Source organism: Myxine glutinosa, chromosome 4, assembly GCF_964187855.1.
Source record: "Myxine glutinosa chromosome 4, kmMyxGlut1.1, whole genome shotgun sequence".
Taxonomy (NCBI): Eukaryota; Metazoa; Chordata; class Myxini; order Myxiniformes; family Myxinidae; genus Myxine; species Myxine glutinosa.
In genome coordinates, this window is record NC_136264.1 from 195,301,332 (window position 1) to 195,323,045 (window position 21,714).

General features: G+C 45.0%; 2 protein-coding genes across 7 annotated transcripts in view; one reads left to right on the top strand and one right to left on the bottom strand.

The window, feature by feature from the left end:
* LOC137425600 (caM kinase-like vesicle-associated protein) overlaps window positions 1-21,714 on the bottom strand; it is a 141,278-nt gene that overhangs the window by 41,606 nt on the left and 77,958 nt on the right. For 3 of the 6 annotated variants that reach the window (XM_068114190.2, XM_078776851.1, XM_068114188.2), the window contains exons 7-8: window positions 20,477-20,591; window positions 19,995-20,125 (exon numbers count right to left, since the gene is read on the bottom strand). In XM_068114190.2, the coding sequence (XP_067970291.1) occupies window positions 19,995-20,125; window positions 20,477-20,591 (246 nt within the window). The remainder of the gene's footprint in view (window positions 1-19,994; window positions 20,126-20,476; window positions 20,592-21,714) is intronic. The other 3 variants (XM_078776852.1, XM_078776854.1, XM_078776853.1) reach the window with 1 other exon arrangement.
* On the top strand, window positions 15,341-17,026 carry LOC144891569 (uncharacterized). The gene is made up of 3 exons (XM_078775177.1): window positions 15,341-15,610; window positions 15,734-16,016; window positions 16,140-17,026. The coding sequence occupies exons 1-3, from the start codon at window positions 15,342-15,344 to the stop codon at window positions 16,788-16,790; spliced, it is 1,203 nt and encodes a 400-aa protein (XP_078631303.1). The 5' UTR covers window position 15,341; the 3' UTR covers window positions 16,791-17,026.

A 21,714-nucleotide genomic window follows, 5' to 3' on the forward strand; every position in this document is an offset into this window, starting at 1 on the left:
TGGAGCCAATATTGTTGAGTTTCCTGTTGCGGGCATCGTATTATGTGCTTCCATCACCAGTAAACTTGAGATTGTGGGGGTTGTTGCAGTAGGAGAGATGTTCTTTGTGTGGAGGTTTGGGAACGGTGCAGCATGCACTAAGTGCATGCTCAGTAGCATTTGCAGCAGGAAGATACAAGTGGCGGCATGATCAGGTGCTGGCAGTGGTAGTGCAGATGTTGCAACAAGAGGTGCTGAGATCGAGAGAGAAGAGTGGAGAAGGAGACTGATGGGGGAGATGTGTTGTTTGTCAAAGAGGGCCAAGTGGTAAGAGGTGGAAAGAGGAAGAGGTGGAAAGCAAGAGGGCTGTAAGATGCTTGTGATTGGCATGTGGTGGCAGACCTAAAGCCACAATTGGTATTCCCAGAGGAGATCTGTGTGACAAGATTGCGGCTTGACATTGTCATCTGGTCAGGTGCAACAAGACAGGTCATCTTAGGGGAATTGTCTGCATCACAGAGAGTGACAGTGATTTCCGGTCTTGCTGGCGAGGGTTCGTTTTTTCGCAGCTCTCCATGCTCTCCATCGAAATCGAAGTTAAGTAATTGTTCCCATTTGTATTTTCGTTAAAACTGTATTTATTTTATGGTGTATGTACGTATATTGTCCCGACAAAGATTTTCGGTGCAAATCTTTCATACCTGTATTGAAAATCGTGTTAATTCATGTCGTCTTGAGGCCTTGTACAGTGTACACTGTACAACCATGAGGCTTTGTTTTTCTCTCAGCGGTCCGTCGTTTGTGATCCAATAACTTTCGTTCTCTGTTTTCCCAGTCTTTCCACCCCAAAGCCTACTTCCTTATGTAAATCTCAACTCAAAAAAACCAAAAAAAAAGACATTACCTTCTCTGTGCTCATTCGTTTATTCATTCTTATTCGTTCGTTCGTTCTTCGACCACGTGTTTCTCCCCCATTTCCCCAGATAGATTGTCAAATTTCAACTCGTTATTTTATCGTCCATGCGATATTGTTTGATTATAGTTAGTTTTGGTTTGAATTTCCTGTAACTCGTAATTAATTAATCGTGTTCAGCTCCTCGTGTGTGGCCTTGTAGTTGTACCCCCGTCGGTGTTTTGTTAACTTAAGCGTGTTTTGCTTGGCTCTTGGTTTTTTCCCTTCTACCCCGAACATAATACTCTGTCTAACGTTCTAAATCCCCACCCCCCCCCCCAACCCCCCAAAAAAACAAAAACATTTATTTTATTTTCTCCACGTGTACTGTTGTCTCATCCTGTATTTTCTGTCCAGGTGTGCTGTTCGCCCCGCCCCCATTATCTCCTTGCCATCCACCGTTTGCCCTGTTCACGTGACTCGTGGTGGTCCCTCTCGGCTCTCCCCCCATTGGTATTTTTGTGCATATAAGATTGTTCACAGTTCTGTTTAAATATTATTTAAATATGTTTAACCTTTCCCCTTCTGTGTTTTATTCAGTGGTATATTACAAGACGCTGTTTTTCTTCCTATTTAAAAGGCTTTTCTCAATTTCCTCTCCAACTCATTCCACTTCAAAAAAAAAGAAATTCAATATCTTATACATCTCCCTCACTACATGGTCTAAATTCACATTCATTCCATCCCTCCTCCATCGTTCTGAATCGGATTGCTAACTTGAAAATCACAACAAACCCAATTTGTTATCAATGTTCGTCTTTCATTAATCATCCACTTTCTAAACTCCCCTCTTGCCCCTCCCATCCAAATCCCCCCCCTTGCACCTACACTCCTAAACTCCCCCCTTGCCCCTCCACTCTTAAACTCCCCCCTTGCCCCTCCACTCCTGAACTCCCCCCTTGCCCTTCCCCTCCTAAACTCCCCCCTTGCCCCTCCCCTCCTAATCCCCCCCCTTGCCCCTCCACTCCTGATCTCCCCCCTTGCCCTTCCCCTCCTAAACTCCCCCCTTGCCCCTCCCCTCCAAATCCCCCCCCTTGCCCCTACACTCCTAAACTTCCCCCTTCCCTCCAAAACTCCCCCCTTTCCCCTCCCCTCCTAAACTCCCCCCTCACTCCTCCCCTTCAAAACTCCCCCCCAATCCCTCCCATTCAATTCTCCCCCCATACCATTCCTCTCCAATTCTCCCTCCTCCCCCCTCCTCCTCCAAGCTGCCTCCTCCCCACTTCGTCTCCCTTCTATCTCATACCTCCACCCCCCCAAACCTTCTACTTTCCTCTGCCCCCCCCTCAAACAACCCCTCACTGTGCCTCATCCCTTCACCATCAAACCTTTCATCCTCCTCATCCTTCCCTTTCTTGGAACTCTTCTGCAACATCTGACACACTATCAACTGCTCTCCCTACCTCCCCCTCTCATCCTTCATCTTACCCTACTCCTCCCCTCCCCTGTCCTGTACCCGATGCTCCCCCTCTCTCTTCATTAACGGTATGGACCTCAAACATCCGGGGCCTTCGCTCAAACCTGACTGATCTCTCCATACAGGTTGCTTCTGACAATCCAGACTTGATCTGCTTAACAGAGACTTTCCTCCTTCAAGATGTCTCTGATTCCTTAATATCTCTTCCTGGTTACTCCCTCCTCCGGTATGATAGACCTGAGCCTCGGCCTGGTGGTGGGGTGGCTATCTTTGTCAAAAACTCTCTTCCTCACTCTCCTTGCACTGCCCTCTTTCCTCCTCACCCGCAGGAGTACCTCTGGTTACGGCTTCCTCTCTGCTCCCACCTTTTGTTCATATGTGTTCTGTACCGTCCCCCAAACAGTGATGACTCCATCTACATTTCACTGTCTGACAACATGGACCAACTTCTATCCACTCATCCCAACTCTCTCTTCCTCATATGTGGTGACTTCAACTGTCATCATGCCACCTGGTTGGGTGTGGGTTCCTCTCTCACCAGTCATGGCACCTCAGCAAAGGACTTCTGTGACTCACTGGGATTGACACAATCTGTCAATTTCCCGACCCGGATCTCAGCCAATGGAGTATCTTCTCTTCTAGACTTGGTTATGACAAACTTCCCTGCTAATGTCTGCTGCTCTTCTTCTGCTCCAATCGGTTCTTCTGATCATGTGCTTGTCAAAGTGGACATCTCTCTGGCCATTCTCAGAGAGCCTCCTCAGCGTCGACGAGTCTGGCATTTCACTCAGGCCGACTGGGACGGTCTTCAAGCAGCCATCAATCGTCTGGATTGGTCTCCCATCTCCACTGCCTCTGACATCAATTCTTCCTGGGAATTCTTCCAAAGCAAACTGATCTCTCTCATGCACAAATTTATCCCATCTCGCCTTCAGTTGTCTTACCCTTCCTCCCGTCCATGGTACACTGAATCTTGTGGTGAGGCAGTTGCCCTGAAACAACTTGCCTTTGCCTCTTGGAAGGCTAATCCAACTGAAGGAAATCTCAGTTCCTTCCACCAAGCTCGGAACAAGTGTGTGTCTACCCTCAGGAGTGCCAGGAAGCACTATCTCTCCTCACTCAAGAATGAACTCTCAAACCTGTCTCCTTCCTCCAAATCCTGGTGGCGTCTGGTCAAATCCGTTTCTGGTGTTTGTTCCCCCTCCATCCCCTCCCTTACCTCAAATGGCCACACAGTTGACATCGCACGTGACAAAGCCGAATGCCTCAACTCTGTGTTCGCCTCAAAATCCTTAGTCCCAAACCCATCTCTCTCTGTTCCCACCTTTCCCAGTCGAACCCAACTGCTCCTGGACTCTGTGTCCTTCTCTCCTGACAAGGTGGAGGAGTTTTTGTCAAACCTCGACTCTGATTCTGCAACTGGACCAGACGGCATCAGCCCACGGGTCCTAAAATCCTGCTCTGCCGCTCTATCTCACCCTCTCTCTGTTCTTTTCACCCTATCTTTTGCTCAAGGTCATCTGCCAGCATCCTGGAAATCAGCTAACATTACCGCTTTACACAAAAAAGGTGCAAAAACAGATCCTTGCAACTACAGACCAATCAGCCTGCTCCCAATTATCAGCAAAGTCATGGAATCCATCATTGCTTCGGATATGAAATCTTTCCTCTTCTCCAATGGCTTGATCTCTGATCATCAATTTGGTTTCAGACCAGGTCACTCTACTCTGGACATGCTGCTTCTGCTGTCTCAACAATGGATGGAGGTCCTCAATGCCAAACAGGAAATCAGAGCTGTCTCCCTTGACATATCACGGGCCTTTGATACGGTCTGGCACCCAGCTCTGCTCACCAAACTCTACTCCTATGGTATCCATGGAAATCTCCATGCATGGCTTGCGGACTTCCTCTCTGGTCGTAGTCAACGTGTGGCCCTGAATGGATTTCTCTCATCTCTCCTTCCTGTTCAGGCTGGAGTTCCCCAAGGAAGTGTGCTGGGCCCTGTGCTTTTTCTGGTCTTTATCAATGATCTCTCCGACTCTCTGGAAAATCCTCTCTATCTCTTTGCTGATGACTCCACTCTCTGCCGCTCCATTCCTCTTCCCTCAGATCGGCAGTCTGCAGCCTCCTCACTCTCTGAAGACCTGGACAAAATCACAGACTGGTCAAACAAGTGGAACATGTCTTTCAATCCTGACAAATCTCACTCTCTTACTATGTCTCTCCGAAAAGATCGACTGGACAACCCTCCCATCTACTTTCTCAACAATCCTCTCCAAGAAGTTCTGTCACTCAAGCTTTTGGGTCTCACTATCTGCCATGATCTTTCTTGGGAAAACCACATTTCCAAGCTGGCCTCCAAAGCCAGTCGTCGACTGGGCATCCTCCGTCATGCGAAGTCCTTCCTCGGCACACCTGAGCTCCTCACCACATACAAGGCTTTCATCCACAGCTCAATGAAATACTGTTCTCCCCTATGGGCTGGTGCTCCTGCCTCAAACCTGGCTCGGCTTCACGCTGTTGAATCCAAAGCTTTCAAAATCATTGGAATCTCCCGCGATGAAGCTATCTCTGAGGGCCTTTCACTCACTCACCGCAGGCAGGTAGGTGGTCTTTCTGTCTTCTACCGACTCCTCTCCGGCCTTGCTCCCCCAGCTCTCTCTGTGCTCTGTCCCCCAAATATTCCTACAGGTCGCACAAGATCTGCCAGCAACCCTCTGATGGTTAAACTGCCGAAATCTCGGCTCTCTGCTCACCTTCACTCTTTCATTCCTCTTTTCTCCCGCCTCTGGAACAAACTCCCACACTCCCTTCAATCCCTCTCCTCCCTCCAGGTCTTTAAAACAGCTGTTCACCACCATCTCTTATCTTCCCCCATCCAAAACCTTGATGTTTTCTACCCCCACTAATTCACCCCAGATCCACCTTGTTTGAAATTCCAACTTCTTTCCTGGAAATCCTGGCAGTGTCCATATGTTTATACCTCTCCCACCCCCCCCCCCCTTCACATGCCTCCCCCCCAAAGCCCTCTCCCTCCCACAGATCTCTCGATGTCTCCATGTCTCTCGGTCCCTGCTCTCAAATGTTGTGTTTGTGTCCTTCCCCCTCTCTCCCCATCTTGTCTACCGCTCCCGATGTTATTTGTTTCATGTGTCTGTTTGTCTTTCTGTGTGATTAATGTTCGCTCTTTCACGAGCCTCGATCTTGTATACAAAAAAAAAAAAAAAAAAAAAAATCGAAGGGGAATTGTCAGTACCTTGGGAAGAGAACATGGAGGAGGTGCACGAGAGGAAGAGAGGAAAGTACAGTGAGCTGGAGGCAGAGTGTCGGGAGAAGGGTTGGCGAGTTTCTTGTCAGCCATTTGAGGTGGGGTGTAGAGGGTATATTGGCAATTCCTTTTCTGCATTTCTTGCTTGGCTTGGTGGTTCATTTCAGCCTAAAGGGGTAGTGACTGAGCGTGGAAGAGAAATGGAGATGTATGAGTGGTGTGTGTGCGTGTGTGTTGCAGGAGTGGGTGTGGTTTTGCATGACTGTGTTTTTGTTTGAGTGGCACATGTTGTAAGGGTAGGGGGTTGGTTGGTTTTTTTTTTTTGGTGTGTGAGTGAGTGGATGAGGGGCTGTGGATTCTGGGATTGGAGCTGCTTTTGTTGTTGTAGTCTGTGTTCTCATTGGCTGGGGGTGGGGGTATGTACTCTTCCAGGTGTAACTGCTGCATGTGGAGGCGCATGTGCCCCTGCTAGCCCACCTTAGCTGACCGTATCGAGGTTGAAGGGCCGAAACAGGATGATGCTGAGGATCTCGACTGAGGACCAGGTCTGTGAGGCACACTTGTGACCAGGTGTGTTTGGAAATTAAATCTATATCTGTGCAGTGTTTGTCTTGTCTTTTCACTGACCTACTCCCTCAAACTTTTGTGAAACCGTACCAAACTTCCAGTCTGCGCCTACCCCTCCTGTATGTATGTCCTAAAGGGTACTACTTAGAATTTGAAAAATATTTATTTTTAGTTTTTTGTTTCTTTTTGAAAATAGTTTTTTCACATTAATTTTTTGTTGTTGTTGGTATACAGAATCGAGGCTCGTGTAAGAGCGAACACATTGAACATGAAAACATGCACAGACACATAAAACATGCAATGAAGGGAGCGGGAGACATGAAGGGGAGAGAGGGAAGCACACAAGCACAACAACAGAAGAGAACAGGGACGCCAGTAGATCTGTGGAAGGGGGAGGGCTGGGGGAAGAGGGAAGACTCCCACATGGTACAAAGCAAATTTACACTTCTAGGAATTTCAGGAAAGAAGTTGGGGATTTAAAGAGGTGGATTTGGGGTGTTTTAACGGGGGAAGAAAAGATCAAGGTTTTGGATGGGGGAGAATAAGTGATGGTGGTGAACAGCTGTTTAAAAGACCTGGAGGGCATAGAAGGATTGAAGAGTGTGGGAGTTTGTTCCAGAGGTGGGAGAAAAGAGGAATGAAGGAGTGAAGGTGAGCAGAGAGTCTTGATTTTGGCAGTTTAACCATAAGAGGGTTGCAGGCAGATCTTGTGCGACCTGAAGGAGTATTGGGGGGACAGAGCCCAGAGAGAGCTGGGGGAGCAAGGCCGGAGAGGAGTCGGTAGAAGGCGGAAAGACCACCAACCTGCCTGCGGTGAGAGAGAAAGGCCCTCAGAATCAGTTTCATCGCAGGAGATACCAATGATTCTGAAAGCTTTGGTTTCTGCAGCGTGAAGCCGAGATAGGTGTGAGGCAGTAGCACCAGCTCAGAGGGGAGAGCAGTATTCCATTGAGCTGCGGATGAAAGCCTTGTATGTGGTGAGGAGCTCAGAAGTGCCCAGGAAGGACTTCGCACGACGGAGGATGCCCAGTCGGCGACTGGCTTTGGAGGCCAGATTTGAAATGTGGTTTTCCCAGGAAAGATCATGGCAGATAGTGAGACCCAAAAGCTTGAGTGACAGAACTTCTTGGAGAGAATTGTTCAGAAAGTAGATGGGATGGGAGGGTTGTCCAGATGGTCTTTTCAGAGAGACATAGTGAGAGTGTGAGATCTGTCAGGATTGAAAGACATGTTGCACTTGTTTGACCAGTTTGTGATATTGTCTAGGTCTGCAGAGAGTGAAGAGGCTGCTGCCTGTCGATCTGATGGTTGGGATATGGAGCGGCAAAGTGTGGATACATCAGCAAAGAGATAGAGAGGACTTTCCAGAGAGTCGGAGAGATCATTGCTTTTAAATTGCTTATGAAATGTAATATCACCAATATTACAAATACATTTATACAACAGAAATGTGTATTATGATTGGTGTAAATCATGACAGCACAGCAACTCAGGTAGAGTCATCATCCTCAATCAAAATAAGCCTGTGCCCCTGTAGCAACGTTTTGTGAGGCGAGCATAGCAAGCCGATCCACGCTAGTGTATATGTATATGTACATAATAAATTGAAGCTTTATGATAATAGGCAAGCATCATCAACCTCCTGTTAGATATCGATTGAGGTTTGCTTGTGTTTTTCAACACTCTTTTGTGTTTTTTTCCGCAACTTTTCATTGAGGTTTTTATTTCACAGTTTTTAGTTACAGAAATTACAATTTTCAAACGCTAGATATCGATGGCGTTTTTATTTTTAAACGGATTTTTTTTTTTTTTTTTTTTTTTGTATACAAGATCGAGGCTCGTGAAAGAGCGAACATTAATCACACAGAAAGACAAACCGACACATAAAACATATAACATCGGGAGCGGTAGACAAGATGGGGAGAGAGGGGGAAGGACACAAACACAACATTTGACAGCAGGGACCGAGAGACATGGAGACATCGAGAGATCTGTGGGAGGGAGAGGGCTTTGGGGGGGAGGCATGTGAAGGGGGGGGAGGGGTGGGAGAGGTATAAACATATGGACACTGCCAGGACTTCCAGGAAAGAAGTTGGAATTTCAAACAAGGTGGATCAGGGGTGAATTAGTGGGGGTAGAAAAGATCAAGGTTTTGGATGGGGGAAGATAAGAGATGGTGGTGAACAGCTGTTTTAAAGACCTGGAGGGAGGAGTGGGATTGAAGGGAGTGTGGGAGTTTGTTCCAGAGGCGGTAGAAAAGAGGAATGAAAGAGTGAAGGTGAGCAGAAAGCCGAGATTTCGGCAGTTTAACCATCAGAGGGTTGCTGGCAGATCTTGTGCGACCTGTAGGAATATTTGGGGGACAGAGCACAGAGAGAGCTGGGGGAGCAAGGCCGGAGAGGAGTCGGTAGAAGACAGAAAGACCACCTACCTGCCTGCGGTGAGTGAGTGAAAGGCCCTCAGAGGTAGCTTCATCACGGGAGATTCCAATGATTTTGAAAGCTTTGGATTCAACAGCGTGAAGCCGAGCCAGATGTGAGGCAGGAGCACCAGCCCATAGGGGAGAACAGTATTCCATTGAGCTGCGGATGAAAGCCTTGTATGAGGTGAGGAGCTCAGGTGTGCCGACGAAGGACTTCGCACGACGGAGAACGTCAAGTCACCCAGTCGGCGACTGGCTTTGGAGGCCAGCTTGGAAATGTGGTCACCATCACCCAAGGATGCGTTTACGTTTTTTAACGTAAATTTTCATTTACAGACGCTTTCCGACGGTTTCGTGATTTCTACCAGTGTATTGGCTTCGATGTCCATCGGCACGCCAAATTTCAGCTTTCTACGACACACGGAAGGTACCGAACATTAATATCAGTCAGTGGTTAGACAGAGCTTTATAAATTCGATATTGTAATTTTATACTGTGCACATGTAGATTAGAGTAAATATATATTGAATATAGATTAGAGTCATCATGGCATTCATACTGTTGCAGACATTTACTGTTCTAATAACACTGAGTTTTACTGCACGAGTGGTGAAATATGATTTCTGACATTCAAGGCATGATTATGAAAACAATGCATTGAAACAAATCCTTAACAATTCACTCATTTTTCAAACAACACTTTTGTTTTATTTCCAATGACGTAAGTTCACACATATGAACTATAAGAGGCAATGAGTCACAAAACAAACAACACTCAACTGTCTGTTTAAATAATTTCGAAATAATTTGACCAACACAGAAACAATATCACAACATTGTTCAATAATTGCTAAAGTGATAATGGAAGCTACGTGTCAAATCTCAGCAATGACTGGATGTCAATGGTGTGCAGTCTTTAATATACGAGTTTCATTACAAGGAACTTCAATGCAGGAGGGGGGCATTAGGGGCACGCATGCGCTATGGTTGCCAACCTATGTTTGTTTGTCGGTGTTCTCTCCTTTTTTTAATGTTGAGCATCACCCATCACCCTTAGCGGTTAGGGTGCCGGCTTGGGATCCTAGGATCCTGTATTGGCTTAGCGGTTTAGGGTGCCGGCTTGGGATCCTAGGATCCTGTGTTGGCTTAGCGGTTTAGGGTGCCGGCTTGGGATCCTAGGTTCGAATCCCGGTCGATCACTGAATTAACGCCAGGGGGGTTGACTCAGTCTGTCGTCCTTCCGAGGTCGGCAAATTGAGTACCAATTCACTGGTAATTCCCTGTGTGTCGCAAGAGGCGACTAACAGGGTTGGCGGCAGGAAGGGCATCCGGCCATAAAACATTGCTTCAAAAAGGGGACCACGGTACCCGAAAAAGACCAACCCCTGCTCTGCGGGGAAAAATGGCCTCTAAAGGTGGTCCTTCATCACCCAAGGAAGCAGCACGTTTTAAAACGTTTTGGTATAACTCGGTTAGAATGACTGACTTCCCAGACTCATAACGGACGCTCCAACCATTACACCAGCAAGTCTAGTGAACTTGCTTTCCTCGCTATTTGTCAATGGTGTTCAGTGTCCCCTACTAGACTGGCTATCCAATGTCCTTCATACATGTAATCAACGGGTTGCTCTTGATGGCACTCTATCCAGTGTTCCACCGCTGGAGGGCGGTGTTCCTCAAGATAGCATATAAAGGGGCCTTGACGTTGTTCTTGGTCTCCACCAACAATCGTTTTGCCTCCTTGAACAATATTCTATCAGTTTGTGACAACCCCACCTTGTGCCAGACAATCTCTCACATCTCCGACAGGTGCAGGCTCTGGCAGCATCTCTGTTGAGTGATCAGCATAAAATAGGAGTTGGTCCTCTGCCAAGAACATGCCATTCAATGCAGGGACATCTCACACTTTCACCATCTTCCTCTTTCAAGACAACATGGCAATTTCCCACAGTCGACATCTGTGAGGAAAACACTGGAAGAGGTGCCATCTTTGGAGCTACTTTGGGGAGCCATTTTTGGAGCTACCTTTGATACATGGTCTAAGGCTTGTAATGAAGCTGACACACACACACACACACACACACACACACACACACACACACACACACACACACTGACGAGACAAACACTTAACACAGCTTTGGGGGAAGTGCCATCACTTCCGTCACTTCACGGGATACTCTGGGTACCAGCGATGTCATAACTTTTCTCACCCCACTCAGCGGGGCATTTCCTCCCCATGGATGCCAACCGATGGGGATTGTCCCTGCTCTATCCTTTTATCTGCTGAACGTCAAGTAAGGAAGCAGCACATACCATTTTTTAAGTCTTTAACTGGTCCAATTCGGATGGGTGTGTTTAGGAGACACCATCTCCTTACTGGATGGCCATTGGCTCCCTTCGGGGGCTTATCAGCCCTTTGCCAGGTGTTGTTTTTAAACCTGGCGGTGTGTTAAAGTTATCCTCCCCACTAGCAAAGCCAGTGAGGGGTATCATTTCGGTCGCCGACAACCCGACCATGCGGCAAATAGCCCTGGGTTACATGTTTCCATTGGCAGTCCCAAAGGACTGACCTGACACTACAAAGTACCTTTTTGTATACAAGATCGAGGCTGGCCAAAGGTCAGCCATTACCTGTGTTTGGCAGACCATATTGCCAAGCTGGTTTCCAAGGCTGGTCGACACCTTGGTATTCTCAGCAGAGTGAAGTCCATTTTGAGGTGTACACATTGTTATGGTGTACAAGGCCCTCATCTGATTTGCCATGCAATATGACTCCTCAATTTGGGCTGATGTGCTATTTCCCATTTTCCGAGGATGCAGTTGAATCGAAGGATCTTCTAGCCATGAACATTGTTGAGCAAGAGGAGGATTGTCTGATTTGCCTATGATTCAGCACAGACCTGAATGGTAGCACGGACCAAGGAGGGTCTTGCTCCTCATTATGAAAGAATTTTTTTCCACACTTTTGTAAGGCTCATGGAAGAGCTGCCACATATACACAAATCACAACCAGACAGAGACAGGAGATGACACGAGACTTGAAATAAGACAAACACTGCCATTGACTTTGGGGGAAACTACTTCCCCAAATAGTCTGGGTGGCTGCGGCACCATCTTGTGGCAGCGCTTTTCCATCCACAGTCAGCAGGGTACTTTATGGACGTACTTGCAGGGTACCCTGTCTAACTGTCTCATCTCAAACGAGCAATCTTTTGGAGTGTGTATTGGTAGAAATGGGAATTCAATGTAAAGTGATGATGTGGACAGTGGTACATGGTACACGTTTACCTTATAGACAATAGTGGTCCGCTCAGACGAAGAACTATCGTTGATGACTAAAAATATATATGTCATGCATCGCACAATACTTGCGAAATCCAAATAAACCTGGTGGGGTTTTCATGGGGTGTTATAGGATCTACAGGCTCTTAGGGTCCTAAAGAGTCTTAGGGGTCCAAATGGTCTTGAAGGTCCAAAGGGTCTTTTTTTTTTTTTTTTTTTTTTTTTGTATACTGAATCGAGGCTCGTGAAAGAGCTAACATTTACTTCACAAACAAATCAACCAGACAAACAAAATATATAAAAAGAGGGAGCGGAAAACAAGATGGGGAGAGAAGGTGAAGCACACAAACACAACATTTGAGAGCAGGGAGATGTGTGGAAGGGAGAGGGCTTGGGGGGAGGAGGCATGGGAAGGGGGGGGGGGGTGGAGGGAGAAGTATAAAACACAAGGACACCAATGACTTCCAGGACAGAAGTTGGTATTTCAAAAAAGTGGAATTGGGGTGAAATTAGCGGGGGTAGAAAAGATCAAGGTTTTGGATCGGGGAAGATAAGAGATGGTGGTGAACAGCTGTTTTAAAGACCTGGAGGGTGGAGTGGGATTGAAGAGAGTGAGGGAGTTTGTTCCAGAGGCGGGAGAAAAGAGGAATGAAGGAGTGAAGGTGAGCAGAGAGTCTTGATTTTGGCAGTTTGACCATAAGAGGGTTGCAGGCAGATCTTGTGCGACCTGTAGGAATATTTGCGGGACAGAGCCCAGAGAGAGCTGGGGGGGCAAGGCCAGAGAGGAGTCGGTAGAAGATGGAAAGACCACCAACCTGCCTGCGGTGAGTGAGTGAGAGGCCCTTGGAGTTAGCTTCATCGCGGGAGATTCCAATGATTCTGAATGCTTTGGTTTCAACAGCGTGAAGACGAGCTAGGTGTGAAGCAGGAGCACCAGCCCAGAGGGGAGAGCAGTATTCCATTGAGCTGCGGATGAAAGCCTTGTATGTGGTGAGGAGCTCAGGTGTGCCAAGGAAGGACTTCGCACGACGGAGGATGCCCAGTCGGCGACTGGCTTTGGAGGCCAGATTTGAAATGTGGTTTTCCCAGGAAAGATCATGGCAGATAGTGAGACCCAAAAGCTTGAGTGACAGAACTTCTTGGAGAGGATTATTCAGAAAGTGGATGGGAGGGTTGTCCAGTCGGTCTTTTCGGAGAGACATCGTAAGAGTGTGAGATTTGTCAGGATTGAAAGACATGTTCCACTTGTTTGCCCAGTCTGTGATTTTGTCCAGGTCTGCAGAGAGTGAGGAGGCAGCAGACTGCCGATCTGAGGGATGAAGAATGGAGCGACAGTGAGTAGAGTCATCAGCAAAGAGATACAGAGGATTTTCAAGAGAGTCAGAGAGATCATTGATGAAGACCAGAAAAAGGACAGGGCCTAGAACACTGCCTTGTGGAACTCCAGCCTGAACAGGAAGAGGAGATGAGAGAAACCCATTCAGGGCCACACGTTGACTACGACTAGAGAGGAAGTCCGCCAGCCATGCGTGGAGATTTCCATGGATACCAAAAGAGGAGAGTTTGGTGAGCAGAGCGGGGTGCCAGACCGTATCGAAGGCACGTGATATGTCAAGGGAGACTGCTCTAATTTCCTGTTTGGCATTGAGGACCTCCATCCATTGTTGAGAAAGCAGAAGCAGCATGTCCAGAGTAGAGTGTCCAGGTCTGAAACCAAATTGATGATCAGAGATCAAGCCATTGGAGAAGAGGAAAGATTTCATATCTGAAGCAATGATGGATTCCATGACTTTGCTGATAATTGGGAGAAGGCTGATTGGTCTGTAGTTGCTGGGATCTGTTTTTGCACCTTTTTTGTGCAAAGCGGTGATGTTGGCAGATTTCCAAGCAGATGGAAGATGACCTTGAGCAAAAGAGAGGGTGAAGAGAACAGAGAGAGGGAGTGAAAGAGCGGAAGAACAGGATTTTAGGACCCGTGGGCTGATGCCGTCAGGTCCAGTTGCAGAATCCGAGTCGAGGGTTGACAGAAACTTTTCCACCTTGTCAGGAGGAAAGGACACAGAGTCCAGGAGCAGCTGGGTACGACTGGGTACGGTGGGTACAGAGAGGGATGGGTTTGGTCTTGGAGATCATAAGGGTCTTAAAGGGTCGTGGGGGTCTTATGGGTCTTAAAGGTTATTAGGGGTTAAAATGGTCTGAGGGTTCTTAAAGGTCTTGAGGGTATTAGGTTTTGTTTTTGTTTTTATACATGGTCTTGGCTCATGGAAGAGCGAGGACACACAACATCTCCTGAATATGCCTGAACCACCCACCTGTAGAGATAGCAATCAACAGCAACACACACACATACACATGGAGAAGGATATACTTTGAGACATGGAAGGGCGCAATTCCACCTTTTGAAACCCACATAAGGATAAGGGGATAACAATCGACAACACACACACACATACACACACACACACACACACACACACACACACACACACACACACACAACACAACACACACACACAACACACACACACACACACACACACACACAACATCTCCTGAATATGCCTGAACCACCCACTTGTAGAGATAGCAATCAACAGCAACACACACACATACACATGGAGGAGGATATACTTTGAGATCTGGAAGGGCGCAATTCTACATTTGGAAACCCACATAAGGAGATAACCGACAACACACAAACACACACACACACACACACACACACACACACACACCAACACACCAACACACACAACACACAACCACACACATACACACACACACACACACATACACACACACACACACACACACACATACACACACACACCAACACACACAACACACAACCACACACAACACACAACACACAACACACACACATACACACACACACACCACACCAACACACACAACACACCAACACACACAACACACCAACACACACAACACACAACACACACACACACACACACACACACACACACACACACACACACAACACACACGAGCCTTGGAATAGTATCACAAACCCTCCAGGGCAAGACTGATAAATGAACTGGCTGCTTTCATTTACAGTTTTTTCCGATTGCATAAACACTAAAATCAAAAGTATTACACAATTATCAAAACCTTACACTCAAGGAGCAAAACATCGGCCCAAATTTGCACCACTATAAGCACAATGTCAGCCTCACACCTTTTACAAAACAATACACACAGTGATTTGCAAAACACTAAACACACTTGTATACATTAGACACAGAAGTATATCATGATGTCACTTCCTTGCAATTCCAAAGCACGGACTGTCAAATTACAACACCTATGAGCCAATCGGTTAAACACAGCCAGCAGGTGCGCAAACACACGATTGCTTAATTGTAGACACACCAATCAGGTTTAAGCACTATAAAGATGCAGCAGGTGAGTTTACCTGTCTTCAACCAAAATGGAAGGAGTCAGAAGACGAAGAGTGAGGGTGATAGGGGGAATCCACGGAGGAGGAGAAGGAGGTAGAGGAAGAGGAAGACCTGAAGCAGGAGGAGAACGTGCTCAAAGAAGAAGAGGACCAAATTTATCAAATGAAATTCGCGCAACACTAGTTGACCATGTCGTGAACCACGGATTGGCGCTGAGGGAGGCTGGACTAAGAGTTCAGCCAAATCTTAGCAGATATACAGTGGCATCTGTCATTAGGACATTTCGACAAGAAAACAGGTAAACTAAAATCTGTCGACAGTTTACAGTAATCATCTGCTTATTGCATGCACCATATCAGCACTTTTGATACCCCTTCCTGTGACATTTTACAGTAGGTTACATGTATTTTTTTCTACATAGGATTGAGGGTCGAGAACGACAAGGAGGAAGGGGGCCCATGTTCACGCAAGAACAAGAGAGAGAGATCATAAACATGGTTTTGGCCAATAATGCTATCAGGCTCAGAGAAATTCAAGCCAACATTATCGGTGACCATGCCATTTTCAATACTGTCCATCAGGTCTCTCTGTCAACACTGGCACGCATCCTGAAAGGACATCAGGTTCAAATGAAACAACTTTATCGAGGGCCTTTTGAGCGGAATTCAGAGAGGGTCAAACAGCTGCGGCATGAGTATGTGGAGGTACGTATTGTTCACTTTAGCACTGTGATGTTGCATACTGCACACGTAACCTTTTTACATGTAAATTTACTGTATACTAGATCTATGCTGAACTACACAATCTTGTCTTTCACTGTATTTCAGAGAGTTTTACAGATGGATGCTGAGGAAATCCCGCATGACTCCATATACATAGATGAGGCAGGGTTCAACCTCACAAAAGCAAGAAGGAGAGGCAGACATATCATTGGCCACAGGGCTATAATCAATGTCCCAGGGCAACGTGGGGGTACCATCACCCTTTGCGCTGCCATTGCACAGACTGGGGTCCTCCTCCGTCATGCCAATATGGGCCCTTACAACACACCTCACATTCTCACATTTTTGGACCGATTGCACAACATCGTCACAGCAGTAAACCAAGTGCACCAGATGCAATACATTGTCGTCTGGGACAATGTGTCGTTCCACCGCTCTGCTCTGGTCCAGAACTGGTTTCAACACCATCCACAGTTTACAGTACTATACCTTCCACCATACTCTCCGTTTCTAAACCCAATCGAAGAGTTTTTCTCGGCATGGCGGTGGAGGGTTTACGATCTCCGGCCCCAAGCTCAGGTACCCCTCATTCAGGCCATGGAGGAGGCCTGTGACCAAATCGACGCCGCAGCTGTGCAAGGATGGATCCGACATTCGAGACGGTTCTTCCCACGTTGTCTTGCCAATGAGGATATCGCCTGTGATGTTGATGAAATTCTCTGGCCAGATCCAGCTCGGCGAAGAGATAATGTCTAGTATTTTCTGTACTGTATTTTCAGTTTTTTTCAGATTTTTTTTTCTTCTTACTGTAATTGTAACCTGTACTGGATACAGTATTTTACGTTTGTCTGATATTTGTTGAGCTTACAGTGTTATGCACACTACTGTAGTAGCATGAAAACTGGGACATGTTTTGTTGTGATTCTCCATGTTGACATGTTGACTGATTTGGGTATATGGAGAGAAATAAATTATATTTTCATCAGTCTGCAGCATTGGTCTTGTGTAGTGTTTGGTGAATTTATTGTATATTTGCACTTTCTCTGTGTACTTCACTTACAGTACTCTAATCACTGAGAAGTAGAATTGCTAAAAGTGTTTTAGGTGAGCAACAGCAGTGTGTAACTGGTTCAAACAGAATTAAGTCATGTGAAACGTGTGTGTTTCATATGGTAACAAAATATGGTTTTTATAAATGAGTGTATAGTTTTTACAAGAGTGTTTCATTTTGCAAAGGATCTGAGGTGTTCTGCTACTTGTGTGTGTGGTTGTGTGAATTGTGTGTAGTGTTTTGACAAAATGGGCCCTGTTTTCAAAATCGTGTTTAAGCAATCGTAAAAAACTGTAAGCATGAACCAACATACATCAAACGAATGTACATTCATTTGTTTTTACCATGACTCACAATCCCCTCACCGAATTTGAAACACATTGATAATATGCTTCTTCATTTATTAATTGGGAACCTCTTCTCAAATTTATTGGGAACCTCCGATTTATTGTACACCGCTCCTTTCCTATGCCATCTCCAGGCATTGCAAATCGTCATTGCCGGGCACCAAAGGGGGCTCGGCAGTGACGCACGCTGAAAGAGAGTACTCAGTTTTCACTCTGGTTTCTTTCTTTCTTGTTTGTTTGTTTTCTTTCTTGGTTGTCCGGACGATATCTCAGCCATCCTTTGAGCTAGGAAGCTGAAATTTCGGCACAAGAGTGAGCAAGTCCTTTCTCAAAAACGGTATTTTCTTTTTTTGATTAATCAATAAATTGAGGAGTTATTTAATTATTAGCGATTAATTAAGTACTTATTTAATTAATCAAATTTCCTTTCTCTTCTGACCATTAACTCAGGCACCTTTTGAGTTAGGAAGCTGATATTTGGACATGCCAATGACCAGGTGATTTGGCTGCAAAGGATATTTTTGATTTATTAATTAATCAATTAATCGATTAATTATTTCATTATTTTATTAATGACAAATTTTTTTTTTTTTTTAAAGTTACAGATTCTGATGAAATAGTGGTAGTTTATGTGTTCTCTGACCAAATTGATTAATAATTTAATTTTTTTATGATTATTATTTATTTATTTTCATTATTAATTATTTATTTATCTTCTTTCTCATTTGGCCAATATCTCAGGCACCTTTTGAGCTCAGAAGCTAATATTTGGACATGAGTGACCAGGTGATGTGGCTATCAAGGATATTTTTGATTTATTGATTAATCAATTAATCAATGTATCGATTAATTATTTAATTATTCGATTAGTTACTAAAAAAAATTTTTTCCCCCCAGTTACAGATTCTGATGAAATGGTGGTGGTTTATGTGTTCTGTGACCGAATTGATTGATAATTTAATTTTTTAATGATTATTATTTATTTATTTTCATTATTAATCATTTATTTATTTTCTTTCTCATTTGGCCAATATCTCAGGCACCTTTTGAGCTGGGAAGCTAATATTTGGACATGACAGTGATCAAGTGATGTGGCTATCAAGGATATTTTTGATTAATTGATTAATCATTTAATCGATTCATTATTTATTGATTAATCGATGAATTACTTATTGATTAATCAATTAATTATTTAATTTTTTATTAATGACTTATTTGATTAAATTTCTAAAAGATACATCTTCGGATGAAGCACGAGTGGTTTTGTTATGGTATTAGCCAATTGATTAAGAAAATATTTTGTGATAATCTTTTATTGATTTTAATTATACAATTAATCAATCAATTAGTGTACACCTCTCCCTCCCAATGCAGCCTCTATGAGCTGCACTGCGGTATTGCCGGGCGCCGGAGGCGCCCCGGCAATGCCGCGCTGTAGGATATTTAATTATTTGGCAAGGGGGCGGTGTACTTTGAATGTATGTGTACTTGTTTATTTATTTATTTATTGGGAATGAGTGGATGCGTTGAGTCGTAATGAGTGCCTGACCCATAAATCCAAGAAAAGGGCAATGAAAATTTTTCCCCAAGGGTGACGAAATGTCACCCGGTGGTTTCTGAGTCAGGAGACCCTTGAGGCTCGGTAACCATCAAAAATATTGTGTAGACCCTAAAGCACACTTTATTGGTTTGGCATCCAAACTACAACGCCGGCAGAGGCCCCCGTAAACAGCAGACAGATAAACGCATGAACAGACACCACAGTTTGCAATATTACTATGATTATTGGAATGATGGAAGGGTGTGGCTGGTGGCCTTTCCAAAGAGAGGGAGAGAATCAGTGCGTCGAGCCCATCTATGTTGAAGTTCATCCTCGAGACTAGTTTTTCATCTCTTCCAGCGAAACTAAAAACAGGAAGAGATGAAATAGCCAATCTGTGGCAGGATTGGACCTCTCTGATCATCACATTTAATACATACAACACGAGCTGCTTCGTCGGATGTTGGATGTACAACTTTTACATCGAAGAGTGGTCATTTTGAGAAGCTGAATTTTTTTTTGCTCGAAGACAAAAGCCACGAACAATTCACGGCAAATCGATAAAAATCGATAATGCACCACAACAAGGTATGATAAAACATGGAAAATTGGACAAAAACACAACAAACAAAACAGGGATGAAACGACAACAGAAAGACAAGATGGATCTGGTCTGGAAAACTTATCTTTCATGAGGCACGCAGGAACCAACGTCCAACACGCTCAGACCCAGAACCAGAAGTCCAAGAGAAGTGAAAAGATATAGCCTCAGGAGAATCACCATGCTCCTATTGGATTGTCGATAAAAACCCAGACAGCTCAACAATGGCTTTCATGGAAGGGGCTAATGTACTTGTCTCACATCGCCGAATCTGTATGTGGCGCCAGTCCACACTTCGTGGTCGATTCACACCCAGTGTTGCCCTCGTCACCTAGCTCAATGAAAAGTTGCATTTCGGTGTGTTGGTGTGATTTTAATGATGATGATGGGAAATGAAAATGAAGATAATAGGCCATGATACCTGCATCCGAGATCTCGTCCCAGTACGGCGAATCAAACTCATAGTTTCCAGCGAGGATTTGCCGGTAGAGGCTTTTGTCATGGTTGGCATGATCATCACATTCCACATAAAATGGAGGGTTTCCAGACAGCCTGAAATCGGCACGATGGAAACACCCAATGTTAACTCCCTCACATCAAAATAATGTCTTACACAAATGTCGAGATACATGTGTGGCAAAATAAAAGCAAAGTTTGCACTTAAATTTTTACATACCAGAGGTCAAAGGTTAAATTTCATCAATCCTAGGTGTGGTCATAAAGAACTTGGCCTCTTTCACCTTTTTCCCACATTATTAGGTTTACAATAATGCATAACATCAGAGTTTTACACCAAACTTTGTATTCATCTGATCTGCCATTTTCCTCCATACCCTCCTCGTGGCATATGCCAATTCGGACCGACAAGATGCATACGGTGCATGCATGCAAATTAGGACTCACAAGATGTACATGATCACCCCGACGGCCCAGCAGTCCACAGGTCGTCCATACTTCTTCTTTGCCACCACCTCTGGAGCTGAAAAAAGCAACCTGCACAGCTTGTTGGAAGACCCTTCTGCAATCACCGATTTACAGGTAAATTTAACACCAAGAGCCATTCACATGTGTGTCTGCAGCTTTCCTCCTTGCCAATTATATCCAAATTCCATCGTTTGAATTGTGCACACAATATGGACAAAAATAATTGTGTGGTGTTATTTCCATTCAACAAGGATGTTGTAGTTCTCACATATGGTTGAATCATTACATAAAAGCAAATGTTAAAGTATAAATAACTTGGAACATGTGAAAATGGCATGAAAATGAATAAATTATTACAGCAACAACTAGAAGGGCACTCGGTCGAGCGCATACCTCTGCAAGGCTGAACAATTTACGTTTTCTATCCCACTGATAGGCCGGATCTGGATCTGGACCTCCAAAATCTAATCGGCTTGTTATTATCTCCTCCCCAACTTATCCCATCAAGTGTCGTCCGAATCAATCCATTTTTGCGAAATCGTCCTGTATATCATTTTCGCTCTATCTCTCAACCGGGAAGAATCATTAAAAAAAATTAATGGATCCACATCTGGATTCGAATCTTCACCAAAATCTGATAATATCTTCCATGTCACATACCCAACCTCTCCACCAAATTTCGTCCAGATCTGTCCAAAACTTTTTGAGATATCTTCTTCACAGACAGACAGACAGACAGACAGACACAAGAGTGAAAGCATAAACTCCACCCACGGTGGCAGAGGTAACTAGAACGGCACTCGGGAGAGAGCAAACCTCCGCCAGGTTGAACATTTTACGTTTTGCATCCAACTGATAGGTCATATCTGGATCCGGACCTGAACCAAAATCTAATCGGCTTGTCCTTGTCAACTATACAACTCATCCACCAAGTTTTGTCATGGGTCGTCCATAACTTTTTGAGATATCCCGCTATATATTCATTTTAGCCCCTTCTTCCAATGGTAAAAATCACTTTTAAAATTCTCGGATCCAGATCCAGATCCAGATCTTCAACAAAATGTAATCATTTCTTCCTTGTCACATACCAAGCTGTCCACCAATTTTTGGCTGAATCCAACCTATTGAGAAATTTCGTTGATATCCTGTTCACCAACAGACAAACAGATAGACAGGGGTGAAAACAACATGCATCCATCCACCTTCGGAGTGGAGGT